The sequence below is a fragment of the Mus musculus genome, chromosome 2 (genome assembly GCF_000001635.26).
Source record: "Mus musculus strain C57BL/6J chromosome 2, GRCm38.p6 C57BL/6J".
NCBI lineage: Eukaryota > Metazoa > Chordata > Mammalia > Rodentia > Muridae > Mus > Mus musculus.
Genome location: NC_000068.7, coordinates 145,879,820 through 145,900,079, shown reverse-complemented (window position 1 = coordinate 145,900,079; position 20,260 = coordinate 145,879,820). Strand labels below are relative to the sequence as shown.

Genomic DNA, 20,260 nt, shown 5'->3' with positions numbered 1-20,260 from the left:
CCAATCTTGTTGCTCAGCACCTTTGATCTGTTGGCATTTGAAGGGGCCCAGTACAAGGCTAGCCAGTGCAAGTTGAAAAGTCATCTACAGATCACAGGGAACCTACTGTCATCTTATGCAACAGAGTATTTATTTACATTACAGAATAAGTTATTTATCTCTAAGCCTCCATCTCTGCACCCCTGGAGTATCTCTTCATAGTATCCCTTCGTGGGGTTGTTCAGAGGACTCATGCCTAGCATGCAGAACAGTACCTGCCCTTTTTCCAATGCCATAGAAGTGCTTGTTAAGGAAAACCAGTGAAATGAAATTGAAATACTTTGTATATTTAAGAATTGAAACTGTAAACAAAGAATGTGAGAGAGAGAAAAAAAAAACTCAACAACAGAAACCTTAGCAGAGTTACTGCAGGGGCATTGATATATCTCTACTCTTGCCTTGTGAACAGCCTATAGCAGAAGGCAGCGTTGCAAGCTACCTCCCTTCTCTCTTACTCTATGCCACAGAAAAGCCTACATGCTTGTCTTATGGGTTTTAAAAATACATCTGAGGTCTATTTAAATTTTAAAGCCTGTCTTATTTTAATAAAAGAGATTATGTGCACATTAACGTATTGTAGACGTGTGAAAACATACAGACAAGAAAGTAACAATGACTCAAAATTCTGCCACCCAGAAATAGAACCTTTGGATGTATAGATACTCTCTGCCTAGTTTAGGAGAATAGAGAAAGATTTACTTAAAAAGTGACTCAGATTATTACTGTAGATTACATATAATATTAAGTAAAATGTATGACTTTAACAGTCCTTAAAATTTTTTTAAAGATTTATTTATTTATTATATGTAAGTACACTGTAGTTGTCTTCAGACACACCAGAAGAGGGCGTCAGATCTTGTTACAGATGGTTGTGAGCCACCATGTGGTTGCTGGGATTTGAACTCAGGACCTCCTCTGGAAGAGCAGTCAGTGCTCTTAACCACTGAGCCATCTCACCAGCTCACCATCTCAACAGTCCTTAAATTTAACATTAAAAAAAAAAAAAAGAAAGAACTGAGGTAAAGCTAAAGGAAAGCAGAGGGTGGTAGAACTGGGAGGTGGAGGCAGGACAAGCCCTTACAGTCCCTCTGCTACAAAAGGAGTTTGAGGCCATCCTGGCTTATGCAAGACCATATCTCAAAAAACAAATTCAACAGGCGTGGTAGTCCATACCTTTAATCCCAGCATTCAGGAGGTAGAGGCAAATGGATCTCAGTGAGTTCTAGGCCAGCCAGGGCTACATAGTCAGACCCTTTCAAAGAAAGAAACAAAAATAAGCTGAAAATGAAGTGAAACTGAAGAGATTCTCAAACTCACAGAAGTCTGGGTTCCTAAAAATTGCCTCTGAAGTTTAAGACACATGCCACTGTTTAAATTAATTTACACATAAAGTAACCCCTGAGCGCCCCACAGTTCTTTGCAGTTTTAGGACACGCTTTAGCTTTATTGATTTCCACTCCAGTGCATTAGATTTTCTTTTTAACACCCAGGAAAACAATGTCTATCCCAGCTACACATTTTCCTTGCCTTAGCAATGACTCCGAGAACTTTGGATTTATCACTGCACAGTGAGTAATTCCTCTCGTGCTGCTCAGTTGGAAAAAGCTACAAGCTTTTTAACCACATTTAATTACAAAACATTTTCCTCCTCATTGAAACAAAACACCATGTGGGCTCTGTAAACAGTGATGACCTAGATTCGCATCCATCTTGCAAGAGTCCACATTTAAAACAAGCCAGTGTCCTGATGCTCCATCTGTCACCGTCCTGCTTCCGTTTCTCCAGGTTCTGTGGACGCATAAAGCACAGAGTAAATATATGTAAAGATAGGTCTCAGGCAACAGGCTTGACAATCACACGGCCTGCATGGGATAAAACTTACATTTTATCAAAGAATAGCTGGAGAGGATGGGGCCATTGACCCGGGCTGTCGATGTAACTATTTTTTCAGTTTTGTTAACTAGAATGTATAAAGACATTCGCCACTGAAATTAAACCTGACTACAGCTTTCAATTAAAGAAGGCTGGATATATCTGTTCCCTACTACTTCATACTAAAATCAAAATAAAAACATATTTCTTTTAAAGAGCTTAAAACCACTGGGAGATGTAACTTAGTGGTAAAGAGCCTGCCTCCTAAGTGCCATGTCTAGTAAAGCTGATATCGCCAAGCCTGACTGCCCAAGTTTGATCCCTGGGACCAAACATAGTAGAAAGAACCATGGTAGAAAGAAAGTTGCCCTCTGAAATCCACACACTTTTTGTTTGTTTGAGATAGGGCCTCTCTGTTATGTAGCTCTGGTTTTCTTGGAACTTCCTATATGGACCAAGCTGGCCTCTCCCTCAGAGAGATCCACATCCCCCTGCCAGCTGAGTACTGGGATCAAAGGCATATATCACCATGCCTGGCTTCACACACACACACACACACACACACACACACACACACACACACACACACACACACCCTGGGACAAGGGACTGGTATACATATTTTACATATCAAAGCAGACTTGGCCGCAGGTTCTCTCAGCATCCCTCAGTCCCTACCTGGTGTACCCTGCCCCCAACCCTGAAATTTCCTGTCCAGGGTCTGGGGTCTGGCATTGGTCCTTGGGGCCAGTGAACTTGCTCTAGAGCAGTTTCCCAATAAACCTGCATGTAATATAATCTAATCTGGATTGAATCGGCTCATTTTACTATTGGAGAAATAAGTTTATCAGAATGGAATTTAAGAAGTCCTAGCCCATTTGGACAAAGAGGTTGGACGAGAGGCCAAGAGACAATGAGAACTGGCAACAAAATTTTGGATTCCAGAAAACTTTTTGGACAGGAGAAAGCAATGGTTCAGAGCAGGAGAAAAAAGCCAACAAGAAAAAAAACTGTACATTTCCTGTGCAGAGTGTATGTGTGTGTGGAGGGGGGGGGAGTGTTGGGGCTGGGCACAGCAGGTTTAAGAGCAGGGAGAAAGTGAGACCCTTGCTCCCTAGAGAGACAGACAGGTTGTGCCCAAGTGGTCAGGAAGAGTGGAAGACTGGAAAGACAAGAAAAGGTAAAAGGAGATTGGAACGGAAAGGAGCCTCACTGCCTTGGAATCTGGTTGAAGCCTCTCACTAGCTTGGAGTTAAAAATTCCAGCGCCATTAACAGGTTGAGCTGTAAAGGACACCTAGGTAGAGATAGCACTTTTGTACCAAGACACTTAGCTAAGAATGTTAAAATGGCAGTGAACTTTTCTGTTTGTTTTGTTTTTGTTTTTTGAGATGGGTTTTCTCTGTGTAGCTCTGGATGTCCAAGAACTTGCTCTGTAGACAGGCTGTCCTCAAGCTCAGAGTTCTGCCTGCCTCTGCCTCCTGAGTGCTAGGAAAAAATGGGTAGCCCCGTCTGGCCTCAAACTCGTGATCTTCCTTCCTCTACAGCAAATCCCACAACAGGGATAAGCCATTCTTAAACATAGATGAGCAAGATTGGCCTATCTCTCCCCAATTGTAAATGTGCACTTTTCTAGCAACCTTACAAGCAAAATCATAAATTTCATTTATGGTAGAAGATGTCATAATCCCCTTGTGCATCCTTTATGACTCAAGGTCTTATCCTGTCAGATTGCAATCCTATCCAAGGCAATGAGGAACACCTATAATCTCATAAAAGAAGGGGGAAGGAGAAACGATGTCCTTCGACGGGCGTGGTAATGCACGCCTGTACTCCCAGCACTTGGGAGGCAGAGGCAGGCGGATTTCTGAGTTCGAGGCCAGCCTGGTCTACAGAGTGAGTTCCAGAATAGCCAGGGCTATACAGAGAAACCCTGCCTTGAAAAACCAAATTTAAAAAAGAGAGAGAGAGAGAGAGAGAGAGAGAGAGAGAGAGAGAGAGAGAGAGAGAGAAAAGAGAAGAGAAGAGAAGAGAAGAGAAGAGAAGAGAAGAGAAGAGAAGAGAAGAGAAGAGAAGAGAAGAGAAGAGAAGAGAAGAAATGTTGTTCCTTAAAAAATGCTTTGATGTGTAACTTAAGAGGCTGCCAAGGTGGCTGGAGAGATGGCTCAGCAGTTAAGAACACTGGCTGCTCTTCCAGAGGTCCTGAGTTCAATGCCCAGCAACCACATGGTGGCTCACAACCATCTGTAATAGGATCTGATGCCCTCTTCCAGTGTATCTGAAGACAGTTACAATGTACTCACATAAAATAAGTAAATAAATTAAAAAAAAAAAAGAGGCTGCCAAAATAGTAAATGTAGCTACTGCCATGACACTTAGAATTGACTGTCTTGGAGACCCTCACCTACACCTATGCTTGGATGGATACTGTAACACTCAGTGTGCTTCCAGGACGGACACAGAGGCACTGGCCCTCCACTGGAAGTGGGGCATCTGAAAGATGGAAACCCTCTGAATCCCAGGATGCCAACAGCTACACTGATCCCCCCACCCCAACTCCCAGCTAGATAGAGGCAAATTTTGTTGGGGCATAGTAGTGAAACCACCTCACCCAAGAGGAACGTCTCATAAGTAGCCACACTCTATAGTCTTCAAAAAAAAAAAAAAAAAGACATGTGCAACATATGGAGAGGGCATATTAAAGAGGTGGTCACATCTCTACCATCCATAATGGAACAAAAATTAATGCCCAACTAGAGCCTAACTCATGGTTGAGGCTTGATTAGCATGCATAAGCCCCAGGTTTTATCATCAGGATCTTCCTCTCCAAAATTACATTGAAAGGAAGTCTAAACTGCCATGTAATTATGGTTTTTAGAAAAATTGAAGCTAATTATGGAGAAGGAGCTGAAGGAGCTGAAGGAGGTTTGGCAGAGGCGGCATTGAAAATGAGTTTGAGTGGAGAGCAAGAGCACTGTGACTATTAAAACCTGCTAATGTTTGACTTAATAAATAATGCAGTTTTTATTTTAAATCCCTCCCTCAAAATGGGAGGCAAACCTCATGAATGATATTGCCAGACAGTGGTGGCTGCGCATGCCTTTAATCCCAGCACTTGGGAGGCAGAGGCAGGTGTGGGGAGCTCTTGGGGGCCACTTCTAGAAATTTGGCAAGAATTTGACATTGGGCCAGGACACAGAAGTAGGCTCAGCAGGAATTTGACATTTGGCTAAGTCAAAGAAGTAAACTCAAGATCTTGACCATCTTGATAAGTCCCTGATTACCACAGGACTTTGTTTATTGCCTTGTCTGTTCCTTGACTATTTTTGTGTATTGCCTTGTCTATTCCTTATCCTTGACCATATTCTTTGTATGTACCGAGAATGATATAAAAGCAGACTGAAAAAAACAAAAAAACAAAAAACAAACAGACAGCTTCAGAACTGGCTGGGGCCATGATGTTATAATGCTGTCTAATTGTCTTTTTCTTTTCAATCCTTGCTCCCTTGAGACTCTGTTGACAGACTGAGCTGGCTTGGTCAGGCAGGTGGCTCTCTGAGTTAAGAGGCCAGCCTGGTCTACAGAGCAAGTTCCCGGACAACCAGGGCTACACAGAGAAACCCTGTCTCTTTTCTGGAGAAGTGGAGGCAGCACCTTTCACAGCTTGCTTTTCTGTAATTCATTCTTTGGCTAGCAAATACATTTGATTTTAAAATACCGTCTTCATTCTTCAAAACCAATGAGTAAGGCAGCCCCATCATTGATAGGTCTTTGGTTGGGCAAATTGCCTTTAAAAAGAAGTTGTCGGGGCTGGAGAGTTGGCTCAGTGGTTAAGAGCACCGACTGCTCTTCCAGAGGTCCTGAGTTCAATTCCTAGCAACCACATGGTGGCTCACCATCATCTGTAATGGGATCTAATGCCCTCTTCTGGTGTGTCTGAAGACAGCAAAGCATATGCATAAAAATAAATAAATAAATAAATAAGTAAACAAACAAAAAAAGTTGTCTCCTAAGAAAACTAAAAGGCTCATAAACCTCTCACATCACATATAGACAGTGTGACTGACTAGTTAACTAGATGGACTATATAATCATACTACATACATGCATGCACACGCGCGCGCGCACACACACACACACACACACACACACACACACACACACACACATGTGCTTACTACACACATATCTACAAGCAGCTAGCCCAGACACAGGCCTTCCTGACACACAGCTTCCAGCAAAGTCATTGTTTTTACTGTCACCTTCTCATTTTTAGAATCATCGCCCCAGGTCCAGAGGACCCTTTGCCTAAAAAGCAAGATATCATGGCTATTCATGAGGTAAATACTTGCTTTTGATATACACATTTTTATCCTTTTTGTAGGATATACAGGTGATTTAAGCAAGATTGTCTGCCATAATTCTACTAGGCATCATAGTCTGTATCCTCTCACTGAGGGGTAGGGTAGCATAGCACCATGTTTGTCTATTTGAATCAGCTGACCAGGTCCTGTGTCCCTAATATGCTTTGCAGTGTTTTGCAGCCAAGCCATATTGTATTGAAGTGAACGTAAAGCCATGGGGTGGGGAGTTTTGTTAAAGTGCAGAAATACAAATTCTCAATTTCTTTGTCCGCCCCCCCCCCTTTTTGATGCAGTGCTGGGAACTGGCTTCAGGACCTTGTACATGAGAGGTAAATGCTATACCACTATTTCCAAAAGTAGATTCTAATTCATCAATTCCAAGAGCAGCTTGGAATCCTAGTGGACTTCCAGTGGGCAGGGAGTTTGACCTGTGGCTGTCAGGATAGACAGTCTCCTGCCTCGGTGCTGGTTGACTTCTGTATGGACTTTCAGTTGGTTAAAGTGCTGTTAGCAGCTTAACGTTATGACATTTGTTTTTCTTTCTTTCAGTTCATAATGAACTGCATCCTCCTGCACACCAGTAAACAAATGGTCAGGAGAAGAAGAGGAAAAAGAAAATTAACTAACATTGCAATCTGTCAAATAAGCCTATTCTCCCACAGCTACAGCAAATATGGAATCTGGGCAAAAGAAATAATACAAATGAACCACATCACATACTGTATGGTCTTTCTTTTCTTTCTTTCTTTCTTTCTTTCTTTCTTTCTTTCTTTCTTTCTTTCTTTCTTTCTTCTTTCTTTTTCTAAATGGGTTATATTTTTATTTTTCACAAATGAAAATGACAAATGTCGAGTAGCAGACTAGCTAACTCATAGAGACAGAAGCCCACAAAAAAATATTGTACCAATTTCTAAGAAAGTCTATTAAATAAGTCTAGGAATAATATATTTTAACTAAATCTACAAATCGAAGTTGAGCTCATGTTAAAACATCATCTAGAACCCATCAAGCAATATACTAAGGAAAATTTGGGATTTCACATACAGGGTTCTTGACTGAAATCAGGAAGACTCAAAGGTTTTCCTCATTTTAAACACTTAGTGGATCCAAGTGTGTTTTTCTAAATGTTTCATTAGTAATGCTGAGTCTTGTAAGTCTGGTTTCATAATAGTCTATAATGTAACTACTGAAGGGCCAACAATCTGCACTGAAATAAACACGACATCAATCAGGCTCCCAATTCCACAAAATCTTATGGTGCAAAACTCTAATAAGCTTCAGGTAGAAACTCCAAGGTAAAATCAATCTCCCAGCCATCCCAAACCAGGAGTAAAGCAACTGCCACTCGGCACAAATAGCCAAATAGCCATTGACATTTTGGCAAGATACGGGCTTGAGAAAACCAACTTCATTTCCAGTAAAATGTGTTTCATTTCCACTCAAATCCTTACAAGCTGGAAAACACTGAACACGAGCTGTATAGTTTGTACAGTTGACTGAGTCTTGTTTAGCATCGTTCATTTTTGGTTCTTTACAAATATATTGTCCCACTCTGAGGTCCTCACACTTGGGCGTCTCCTGGCCACCAACGGCGGAGGCAGCAGCCCCACAAAGTCCCACAGCGACCGCAGAAGCCCCAGAGCCCCAGAGAGAAGAGGAGGTTCGGGAGACCCCGTGGCTGGGAAAGCCCGACAAGCGGGCCAAGCGGCTGCCAGGTTGAGCACCATGTCCTCTCTATGGCTTCTTTTTTCCAAAGTAAGTTAGGAGTAGCACTGATGGATGTCTTTAAATAAGTGAACATAATAAATAAATGAAATTAAAAGAAGGGGAACTGTTGGGATAACCCTGATTACGGTATTATTTTTAGCTCATTATTAATTCCGTTTTGGGAGTACTATTTCAGACTGCTGTGGGGGTGGAGATGGCTCATCACAGGATCACATTTTAGCCATGAATGGGAGATCAGCAAGACTTGTCTTTGCATCCTCTTTCCTCTGTTTTTCTTCCTTTGCGGGGAAAACATTCTAACTATAGCTCCTGGTGGTACGCTTAGCTAGTAGGAAATGCATTCTCGCGCTCTCTCGCTCTCTCGCTTGCGCGCTCTCTCTCTCTCTCTCTCTCTCTCTCTCTCTCTCTCTCTCTCTCACACACACACACACACTTAAAATCATTTCTGCTAATTCGTTATAACTTCATTATCCAGTTTGGTGGCCACTAGGCACAGAGACTAGAGATGATTTGAGATAAAGTCCATGTGTAATTAGATGTGCTATTGAGTATAAAATAAACATAAGATTTTTGAAGACTTATATTTTTAAAAGAATGTAAAATACCTATTTAATGTTTTATATTGTTGAAATATAATATTTGGATTCTCGTGGGTTAAATAACATCTATAAAATTAATTTGAACTGCTAGTCTTTTTTTCTCTCTCACTCTCTCTCTCTTTCTTTCTTTCTTGGTTTTTCGAGACAGGGTTTCTTTGTGTAGCCTTGGCTGTACAGGAACTCACTTTGTAGACCAGGCTGGCCTCGAACTGAACTCAGAAATCTGCCTGCCTCTGCCTCCCAAGTGCTGGGATTAAAGGATTTTTTCTTTTTTTAAATGTGGCTTCTAGAAAATTTGTAATCAGCTTTATGTTTATGTTGGATAAAGGGGCCCAAAGTACTTGAGCGAAATAAGGAGTGTGCACTATTCAGACGTTAGTGGCCAAGCAAGAGGCTACATGCCCACGGTGCTGTCACTTTAAGAATTGTGCCTGGTAGCTCTTGGTGGGAGCATCCTGAGGTGTTAATCACCGGGACACTTGGGTACCACTTGAAGACCACTGATGGTCTAGGCAGCCCCAGGTGATTTCAAGATGTAGCCTAGGGCTGGGTGTCCCAACTCAGAGGCAGAGTGCTTGCCTAGAGAACACAAGGACCTGGATCCCATCCCAACACTGAGAAGCAAAATCAAAATTACTTAAAATTACACACTTAAAACTGCAGCAGTTGCCTCGGAGTCTTTGTGACAGACAGGGTGGGTGGTTGATGGTTCATTCACAATGAATTCTCTAGCTAGAGCTGGAAAAGCAAGCAAGAAGGCAAGTCATAGCCTGTGTTTTGACAGGAGGCCTTGGAGTGGAATACAAGCATTTTAAGATTTGCTGCGAGAGATAAATGCCCTATAGCTCCCAGGTAGGGGTGGGGTGGGGGTGGGGCATAAGAAGAACTGGAGATGATCACATGAAGGAAAGAGGAAGAGCTAGTGACTACACCTTCTATTGTGTGAGTGACAAATGTCCTGGAAATGTACGAGCTGCTCCGAGAGGCAAGCCAGGGGTATTCTGAATGTCTTTCCTAGCTCTCTGTAGACCTCATCCCCACAAGGCAAACTGTAAAATCTTCAGCTACATTGATTTGAATATATTCTGTCAAAGGAAATACCCAGAGGCAGTCATATAATGCTATTCTAGGTGCTTTTAATATAGAGAATAAGAATTTTGGAAAATCCTGCTTTAGGATTCCAGTTTTTATTAGAATCAAGAAAAGAACCCGTCCCCTAGCCACGTCACTCCTTGGGACATTTTCCATCCAGAATCCTCAGGACAAACCTTGGTTATCCCTCAGGTAAGAGTACTGGCCCACTAGCTGGGCTCTGTGTCACATGTATATAATCCCAGCACTCAGGATCAGGAGTTCAAAGTCATACTTGACTTTTTTTTTAAGATTTATTTATTTATTTATTATATGTAAGTACACTGTAGCTGTCTTCAGACACTCCAGAAGAGTGGAGTCAGATCTTGTTACAGATGGTTGTGAGCCACCATGTGGTTGCTGGGATTTGAACTCCGGACCTTCGGAAGAGCAGTCGGGTGCTCTTACCCACTGAGCCATCTCACCAGCCCCATACTTGACTTTACAGGGAGCTTGAGACCGCCCTGGACTGTGTGAGACCCTATCTCAAAATGACAACAAAGGAGTATTGGCTCTGGACTGAACTGGGGTGGGGATCAATAGTAAAGCACCTATCTAGTCTGGGTTCAATCTCTTAGTCTGAAAAGAAAACAAAGTCTCTGACTCAGGAGTCAGAGACAGGAGGACCACAGCAAGTTTATGGCCAGTTTTAGGGTACATGGTGAAACTTGTCTTAAACATCAAATGACATCAACAAAATGTAAAATGAAGAGTACTGATACCCTTCGGATCTCTGAGTGAGTTCCTGGTGGGTGTGTGTGTGTGTGGGGGGTACAGGTGGGAGTGAGGAGTGGTGGGTAGCCGTGCGTGTGCAGTGCATGCTGGGTATCGAACACAGGACCAAGAGTATGTTACACAAGCCCTGTATTATCAAGCTACACTCCTAACTCCAAATATGCTTCCCTCTTTTTGTTTTGTTTTGTTTTGTTCTTTTAAACTCCCTATGGTTCCTTCCCCAACAGAGTCAATATTCATGTGGAAGTCTGGGCCAGCTGCTACCCACTCATTGATGCTAAAACACAGACCCTTTTCAGTATGGAACATGTTTCCTGAAACAAATGCCAGTTCTTCCCTCCCTCTCCTTTCCCGCCATCTGCTTGTGATTCGGCACTGTAATGTGACTTGTGGAGAAGGTCATCTTCCCCACACGACTAAGGATCACCAAATGGCAAACAACATTTGGGTCTCAAATTTACCCATACTCGAATGGTCTGAAAACAGAGAGTCGCCATTTTGTTCTCAGACACTTCTGGGCAATTACACCACGTGTCCCACATAGACAGATCCCCACCTGTGTGAGTCTTCCCAGACACCTGAGGGTAGAGCCAGGCTCCTAAACACCACAGGCCCCTTTTATTTCATGTTTCTTCCAGAAGAGGAAGGTCAGAGCTGCTAGGGCAGTGAGGCTGCCTTTGTGAATGGAAGCAGTCAGGCCCAGCTTCCTTCCTTTAGTTTGCATTTGCTTGTAGATTTAAAGTAACTTCCACATGATACAAACAACCTTAACAATTTCCATTTCTTTCTTTTTTTTCTGTGTCCCTAAGGGGGTCATAGTTGGCAGTCTGTCCAACATCAAAAACAAAATTCCTTCCTCTGGCTGCCATTCAAGATATTTTTAGGTCTGGAAGTGCACCCTCCTCTCCCTCCGTCCAGCATGTATATTTTTACTCTGCTCTTACCCTATCCAAACTCCACCAGGGCCTGTTTCCTGACAAACTGAGAAGTGAGAAATGCCTGCGTGGGGGGAAAACTGAAGACACATGTGTTGAAACTCTGCCAGGGAAGCATTGCCCAATGACAAACCAGGGCAAGTCTTGTGATGTTTTCTTCTGCTCATTCTAGCTTTTCTGACTCTGCTCTCACGGGGCCTGCTCGAACTGCCTAATTTGGATGTCGTGACCCGCTTTTAATCTAAGAGGAGTACCTCAGCCTAAGGACAGCCTCATCGTCTAAATTTGCAGAGTTGGGAGGGCAACTGGACAGATGTCGCGAGCAGTGTCTCTTCGCTCCAAACATTGAAAGCAAGCTCAGTCAGCCTTCCTTCTGGTCTCTGAAGTAGCTATCTTATGGATATCCCAGAAACCCTCTGAACTTCCCTTCTCCCTATCCACAGGGATGCAATGGGCACTTAGCAGTCGCATGGCTGCAATCCCCAGAACACCCAGCAGAGGATCAGGCCTGCGATGCTAGCAGATTTTGCAATCCTAACTCTCAGCCAGGATACAGCAGAGGTTGCCTAAGGACAGGGAGGAGTTGTCTGCAGGACCCTGCCTGGCTCTGAGTTCAGATCAGTTGTGATTTGCTCTGGAGCCATCTAAGCCAAGTACTGGGCTGGATAATCGTGCAAATACTTGTGGGCCATGGACCAACTGTTCTCTTCGCTTTTTGATTTCTGTTCCATTGGTCCATAAGCTTTGGAGCAGTGTCCTATTTGCTCTTCAAAACTACCAGATCAACGTGGAGTTCATGGTTGTGTACTGTGTGCATGCGTACACATGTGTGTTTGCGCCCCTGGATGTTTGAAACAGGGTCTCACTATGTAGCACAGCTTGCCTGCAACTCACAGAGATCCATGTGCCTCTGCCTCCTGGGTGCTATGGTAAAAGGCAGAGGCCACCAAGCCCCAGCCACTGTCATGTACACTTGCACAGCATCTTTGGGTACATGATTATATTCTGACTCAAACAAATAGCTGCCACCACCACCACCAACAACAAAAAAGACAACTGAAGAATATTGCAAAAATTATTTTACATAGGATTATTGTACAGTATTACAATGTATTATGTGCAAAATTCCATTGAAAATCATTTACAAAAGGAAGCACAACCCAGCATGTGCCAAGGGAGGGTTCTGGGACAACAAAAGCCTTGTACAGGGTACGAGGTCCTCCAGATCAGATGCCTGAACATCCTTACACAGGATAGTAACATGGCTTTCTGCTTTTGTTTTGCAATGATCTGTATTACACTGATGTATGACCCTTCTGGAATACGTGTGTCCATAAACTCATCTTATACAACATAAGTCTAACTTCACCATACATCCATGTTTTCTGCTTGTTTTGCTCATTATTTGTCACACTGAGGATGGAACCCAGCATGCTAGTGTGTGAATGTTAGCTCTACCATGCCCCAACCAAATACAGAAGGTTTGTTTTTTGTTTTGTTTTGTTTTTGGTTTGGTTTTGGTTTTAGTGCATTCTCTCCCCATCAACATCTCATTGAACTCAACTAAACTCGTATTATACATGACTTGGTTTCTGCCTCCAAATAAATGGATGTCCTTAGTGTCGGCTTACAAAATGGGTCAGAGGGATCGTTATCCTTGATTTACTTTTCCCCAAAGCAGATAGCATATGGAACAGATCTTTGTCAAAGCTCACCGCAGCACATATTTTACAGTACTGACTCCTTTTCCAACGTCTTGCGAAGAGCCTGAACCTGCAGACTACATTCCTCAGTCCCCCCCTTAGAGTCTGTGTTTCTCTCTCTACCTCTCTCTACATTCATTTCTCTTCTAATTCTCAGCCTCGATTGCTTAAAAACATAAACAGACACCAGCACTAAAAGTGAACAATGTAACAATACACCGCTAAAAGTGAACAATGTAACAACAATGTAACAACAGTACACCCGATTTTTCAAAGGCAGCCTGTGGCCAGCGTCAGGGATTTCTTTAAGACAACCAGAAGTCTCTCCCCACAAATTTGCCGAAAATATCCAGTTATAGAAGAGAGATTATCTATGAGGCGTCTAAAATGCAGTACTCTCAAATCCAGCAAGAGATTTATCTTCAAATATTAAATGTTAAATCACATGCATACTTATAGAATATTTTAAAAGTTACAAAAATATTTTAAAAACCAATCCTGACAGTTTACCTGCAACTGCTATAAAATTTTCTATGAAATATATAAAAACACAAAGGCTCTTTGTAAAAAAAAAAAAGTATAGGATGAAGGATGGACAAAAGAAGGGCAAGAGGGAAGGATGGAGCCATCCACAAAGCTGAGAGGGACCTGACGAACTGCATCGGACAGTCTTGTCAACAGCTGCTATCGAATCCAAGAGAAGAGTTTGTACCTTAAGTGTTTCCTCAGCACATATACAGATGTGTAAGCCAACCCTGAAGCTGGCTAAGGTTAACTAGTTAACTAACCAGTGATCTCAGGACACCTGAACCATTAAATGCAATTTACCATTTCTGGATGAGAGTCTTACTATTTCCCAAATCTCAGCTACCTCATCTGGGCAATGTATCTAAAGGATGCCCTTGGCCAAATCAGCCTATGGATGGCTTAGTCACTGAACTGAGGGATGCTTGAGGAGGTGGCTGTCTTCTAAGCTCAAACCCAAGGCAGCCAGAAAGCTAGACTCTCAGCTCCCTTTTTGGATGTATCAATGGGAAGTCCCAAGTGTCCCCTATGAGGGAGTGAGGTCTTCTCCATTCTGGAAAATCACCCCGTAAGGATCACTCTTGATTCGTTTGTAGACAAAGTGGAAGATGTGGGGCTGAGGCCGGCTGTGCAGTTCGGCCTTGATCTTCTGAGGATAAGTGTCCTCTGCCAGTTGTTGCCATGTCTCATCAACAAAGAGAAACAGGCTGTACTCTTCAGGGTCCTCCACCTTAAATTTCTCAGCACAGAGCTGACACACATCCTCTGTGGTGATGTACGGTCTCACAAGGAGGGTCTTCCCAGTGCATCCGCTGTTGACCTCTTGGAAGGCAACTCGGAGGTAATTCTGCAAGGGGAAAACAGAGATGTCAGGAGCTAGCGCAGAAAAGAAAACAGACGCTGTTCAGAGGTAAGTGCAAGGCCAAACTGGAGAGCCACTCAAGGCTCGGGCTTGTCCAGATGTTTAGTCAGACCACACAGCTCTTGCCAGGAAAGATTCTGATCTGTACTTGGACAGTGGCAGAGACCATGGCGGGGACTGAACTGCCACGTGTTAACTCATTGCAAAGGGAAACAACAGGAAGTCCCGCCAGCCCTGGTTTTCATCTTTCTATATCCATTATAAGGCCAGCTGCTGAAGAGATCCTGACTAAGAGTGTGAACCATATCCAAAGTGGGATTTTTCTCAGCTTGAAAAATAACCCAAACAGCAGGAGAGTCTGGGGCAGCAGTTAGCAGGAAGGGATTTAAAACATCTAGACATACCAGCACCCATGATGCTTGCTTTGTGCCATTCTAGGAAGCCTACCCAAAGACAACAATGCTTGGTCAAACTGCTGAGGTCTGACCACTCTCCCCAAATGGTGATCTCATGCGGCGCCACCTTACATAAGACTCCCAGTCTCCCAGTGGCTGGGGCTGAAATGTGGGAAGAATCAGGGAAGGGATGTTGATTCTGCCAGAAGGCTTTTGAGACGGGGCTGACTAAGCATAACGTGATGCTGGGGAAGTAAAAGGAGCCGGCTGCAAGCTTGGCATTAAGAGTCATGTAGGTGCCTTAGGAGACAGTGAGCCTCTCGGGACCCCCATCTCCTTGCATATCCGATATGGCAGTAGCCCAACGTCTGCATGAGCTAAACAACTCACCGTGTGGATGCTCTTGAACAACCTAAGCAGGTGTGTGTGTGCGCACAGCATGTGTTGTTCTTTTGTAGTTGGTGTGTCTGAAAGGAATTTCTGAGAAAATTGCAGTCCTGGAGAACATGCTGACCTTGCTTTTCAAGCACGGGCTTGACTTTGAACCAAGGCTTGTTTTCAGAGAAGTGGGAGGGGGAAGGCAAGGGAGGAGAATCTGGACACAAAGGCAAATACATCCTGCCGTTTCAGGTTCCTGCTAGGGAACTGGCTGTGCAGCACTTGGAAATAAAGCACAGCCACGTTTCAGGCTTCCACAGGAGCCTTCAGATGATTGCCCAAAGAGAGCTGCAGATCCGATCCCCATTGCACAGACAGAAGGAACTCGGGGGTTGCTGGGCCAGGGAAAGGCTCTGTGTCACCCTATGGGGACCACACAGCAGCTCGACCTCTCAAACTGAGGTGCTGTCCTAAGAGCCGGACTGATTCCAGGGGATTCGGTTTAGAACTTGAAGGAGAAAGTGGGGAGGGGTGGCGGTAGAAAGATACCTTGTTGCACCTCCCCCACTTCCCAAAGGGTAACAGGGGTGGAGGGGGGGAGGGGATGGGGGCGCTGCAGGATAAGCACTGCTGTTTCCTGAGGAAACTGGATATCCGTTCCCTCTGCCTCGGCTTTCTCCTTTGGACATTTTGTTGGGTTAGGTATTTAACAGCAGGCCAACTGTGTGTATGTTTTATGTGGAGATAATTATATTTATCTTTATGTTTAAAAGTGAGTCACACCCAGTAGAGACTATGTCTTGACTTTTACTTTTATTTTTCCTTCTTTTTTCTATAAGTGTTAGGGAAGGAACCCAGGACATTGCACATTTGGTCTACCACTGAACTATCCTAACAGCCAGGTTTTGAATCTATAACCTCCCCCACCCCCAGGCTGGCTATATTGAATACCATCCACCAGATAAGGCTGGATAGCAGTGATGAACTGGCCCTGACAATCAGCAACAAGATCACAATTCGATACAACAAATCTTCCCCACAGGTGCCCACTGTTTTCCTACATTACCATGTTTGATAGGTTAGATACAGTTAGTGCACTTTTCTCTTCTAGTGTAGCCAGTGAGAACATGGACCTTTGAAAGTCGAGGTGCATCTGTGTACACGTCTAAAGACACTGGAGTGACCAGAGGGTGGCTTCATTATTCCTTTTCTACAAGGTGACTCCCCCTGAGCCAGGCCCTCAGGCCCTAAGGCCATGTGCTGTAGGAAATAGCTCTACCTTCCCTGGAGACGGGGAAGCAGGGCTGGGACTTGGACTTGGGTGTGTACCTGAAAGTCGTCAACGGAGGGGATAGTTCGGTTGGTGGTTCTCCGCTTGTGCCACTGCCTCAGCGTGTCCCTGGCTTCGGAGCTGAGCAGTCTCGCAGCCTGTTCTTCTTGGAAATTCTTTATCAGAGATAGCGCCCCATAGGCACTGGTCAAGTAATAGCCTCCTGGAAGAGCAGTGAAAATGGGTCCTTAGGAGTGTCACACTGGCGATGGCAGCGGAGATGCACAGACGTTAATGTCATACAATTCTAGGGACAGAGTCTAGGGACTGACCCCTGTATACTAAAATCTATGGATGCTTAATTCATCATTAAAAAAGTCACAGCATTTGCATATGATCTACATAATCCTCCCATAAATCTTACATCATCATTAGATGACTTAAAATACCCTGTAGAATAGAAACATTACATAAAGAGCTTAGGGGAAAGGACAATTAAAAAGTTTATATGTGTTTGTTTCATTTTTTTTCCTTAAATTTTACAGCTTGTGGTTGATTGAATTCTCAGGCGCAGAGCCTTACAGGCATGGAAGTAGACGGTGATTTCTCCATCGCTTCCACAGAGACTCACACCCTACAGCGTATCACTCATCTCTACTCAAGCATTCATCTCACACACATTTATGGAGTGATCCAAGCCTGTGCCAGGGGCAGGGAACACCCAAGAGCCCATAGCATTCCTGTTGCCACATTTAAGAGAAGAGATTTATATATTAAATACAGTGGTGTCCCTCTGAGAGTGCCATTAAAATTCATCTCTCCTGTCAGTGAGGAGTGCTGACAGACAAGAGACATTTTAAGATATCTATGTATTTTTCTTGGTTTGTCTTAAAAATAAATCAGTTGCTTGCTGAAGAATTTGCAAATGTGCTTGAGTGCCACTAGAGGGCGTTTTGAGGGCGTAGTGAGAATTCTCTGCATGCTACATATTTTGTATTTAAAGACATAGTCCTTCCATAAATCTTATATCATCAATAGATGCCTTATAATACCCCATAGGACAGAAACACTACATAAAGAGTTTAGGGGAAGAAGGACAAAATATCCATTAGAGTTCTACTATGTGTTCAAGACAGAGGTGGGGAACAGGAGATTATGAGAACCTGTATCCCTGTCCCCCAGAAGTGGAGACACACATTAAAGAGGGCAGATGTGACAATTGATTCACTCATAGACCAGAAGTTCATTGCAATCAAGTGAGAAAGAAGTGTCACTTTCATGGCCAAAGCCTTTAATTGCCCACAGGGAGCCTTGCAGAACTCTTTCTGACCCATGTGCAGGATTGAAATGGTTTCACCTCTCAGGAACATGGGTAACAGGCCCGTGAACCCGCATTGGGGTTGAACCTGGCAAAGCAGCCTTGCTGTTGGCAGTCATCGATGGAGATTCCCCCGCCCCCTTTCTTTCTTTGCAATGCTTTAGGGTGCAGCTAGCCACGGGCTCTACCATTTAGCCATAGCCACAAGCCAAGTCAGCCCATATCAGGCTTTTTGTTTAGAGTTTTCCTGACCCTACCATCCACAATTTAAGATCTCTACAGCAACTTTTGCTACAAATTATTAATCCTTAGTATCTGTCCCAGGAATAAGTCACACATGACTCAGTTTATAACGCTAGCTCAAGTGTGTGAATGCCACACAGGGGAGTCCAGGGCAATCTACACGACTACTAGAATCTGCATCCTGGTGTCAGCATTTAACAGTGGCTCCGGGAGCTACAATCCCTGTGGGGTGCTGAGGGGTTCCTTGGACTTTAAATTTTGACTCCACAGTCCTGATATGCTTAGCCCACTAAGGAGAAAACCTCAAATGCTGGAAACACAGAACTGGCCACACTTTGAAACATGTGGATCCAATTAGAGGAAGGTTTTCAATTTCAGCAAAACCATACCCCGCCAGAAGCAAGAGCTCTGAGCTTGCAAGGGGATCTATGGTGCTGGGCTGTAAATGAGAATGGCTGCTTACACAGCAGAAAAGACATGAAACTGTTGTAAAGTCAACCCAAGAGCGCTCTGGACAGGCCACAGAAAGCATGGGCCTGTGACACATGACTGCAGCAACTCTAGGTCCAGATCGGAGGAGCTGCAGTTCAATACCTCAGATTAGTCCAGAGCCGCGGGCAGGCAGCCTGCCTGGGCCATGCTCTCCCCAGGAAGGAAGGCAAGCAGAGTGCCTGGCACAGTTCATGCAGAGGAACCCACGGGCTGTTTAGACATCAGTGTATCCTTTTTTTTTTTTTTATATTATTCTTTTTTTTTTTTCCTTCCTCACAGGGATTCCTGCTGGCGAAGACAATCCTGCCCATCTGTCACAACGCAATGCTGATTTGTTCCCCTTTAAGAAGACAAGCTTGAAACCCGGGATCTCACTCTGAGGCACTGCTGGGAAAGGGGGCAGGAAATGGTGTCTCTGTCCTCAGACCACAAGACGTAAGCATCTAAGTACACACTGTCAACAACAGAAGGATGCTTTTCTAAGGGACACTGAGACACTCTTTTCCCCAAAGCCTCAAGGGGTCTTCTTGCTACTAGAAACCACCAAAATAAACCCCAAACCGCAATAATCACATGGTGGGAAAAGGGTTGGCTCCACACTGGAGCTTACAAATGTCTACCTCGGTGCCTGGACAAAGCCACACTCATTGTCTCTACTGCCCAATCCCTGGAAGAGGAAAAGACACCGTGGGAGTCACGGGCTCATATTGGAATATCTGGGTCCCCGGCTGAAATTTCATGGATACGGCCGGGTGAGACACAGAGGCCGGAAGAGCTCATTCACATCTGCCTCGGCTTGGGGACAGGATGGAGGATACTTATCCCAAGTTAGTGGCGCCCAAAAAGGGATGGGGCGGGCATGTCTTCCTAGATGATGTAAACCCAGGGCATCCCAAGGACAGGTAGACCTTTGTGCTCAAGCCCAGACTGAAACTCAACAGGAACAGAGAAACACAGCTGCCCCATCAGGGTCTATCTGGGTGCCCAAGAGACTCCTGAAAAGAATTAACAGATGTGCACACAGGCCCCGATTTGTCTCCTTCCAGAATGACCAGCTCACAGGAGAGTCCCAGCTCTTGTCGCCTTTCAAGGTTGTGAGCTACACAGTCAAGCATCTGAAGGCTCTTTATGATCCAACCTCTAACTGATGCAGAAGGAGCTAGGATGTCCTCAGTTAAGACTGAGCGCAGGGTAGGACTGAACCTGAACACCAAAGCAAACAGCAAGCACACCAATGGTGTTGTTTGAAACAAGTCTTTTGTTGTTGTTGTTGTTGTTAAGGCCAGCTTTTCATTGATTTTAGTGGTAACAATAGCAGGCTATTTTTCTATCAGTGTAACTATTCTTTAATAAAAACTCAGCAACTTTCTAAATAAAAGAATCCGTATTTTTTTAATGATATTTTAAGGGCTGTGGTTCAGTGATTGGCTACTTACTTGCTTTGCACATCTGAGGCCCTAGGTTCAATCCCTAGTACTTAGACAAACAAACAAACAAACAAACAAACACAGGCATATCAAACAAAGGGAAACCATATTCTAGTGGATGTTTAATTCTACTAAGTTAAATGTTGATTCTCAGGCTTGGTTGCATTTTCTCCTTTTTTAATTTCAATTTTTCTACAATGAATTACTATTATTACTGTAATTTTTTTTAAAGTCATAATTTGTTT

At 43.9% G+C, this 20,260-nt stretch overlaps 1 protein-coding gene, 1 long non-coding RNA gene and 1 pseudogene across 7 annotated transcripts in view; 1 reads left to right on the top strand and 2 right to left on the bottom strand.

Moving 5' to 3' along the window:
- The first annotated feature begins 5,913 nt into the window (after positions 1-5,913).
- Gm39954 lies at positions 5,914-19,966 on the top strand. Of its 2 annotated transcripts, XR_866798.2 has the most exons (3): positions 5,914-6,250; positions 6,568-6,603; positions 18,868-19,966. It is a non-coding gene; the product is annotated as a predicted gene, 39954 (long non-coding RNA). The 2 variants fall into 2 exon arrangements; XR_001783496.2 differs by having other exon boundaries at positions 5,914-6,603.
- Gm11764 (predicted gene 11764) lies at positions 7,176-8,018 on the bottom strand (annotated as a pseudogene).
- Positions 12,464-20,260, bottom strand: part of Rin2 (Ras and Rab interactor 2) — a 115,890-nt gene continuing 108,093 nt past the window's right edge. For all 5 annotated transcript variants that reach the window (XM_006500269.1, XM_006500270.3, XM_006500271.4 and 2 more), the window contains 2 exons: positions 16,595-16,758; positions 12,464-14,477 (listed from right to left, as the gene is read on the bottom strand). In XM_006500269.1, the coding sequence (XP_006500332.1) occupies positions 14,157-14,477; positions 16,595-16,758 (485 nt within the window). In that variant the 3' untranslated portion in view covers positions 12,464-14,156. The remainder of the gene's footprint in view (positions 14,478-16,594; positions 16,759-20,260) is intronic.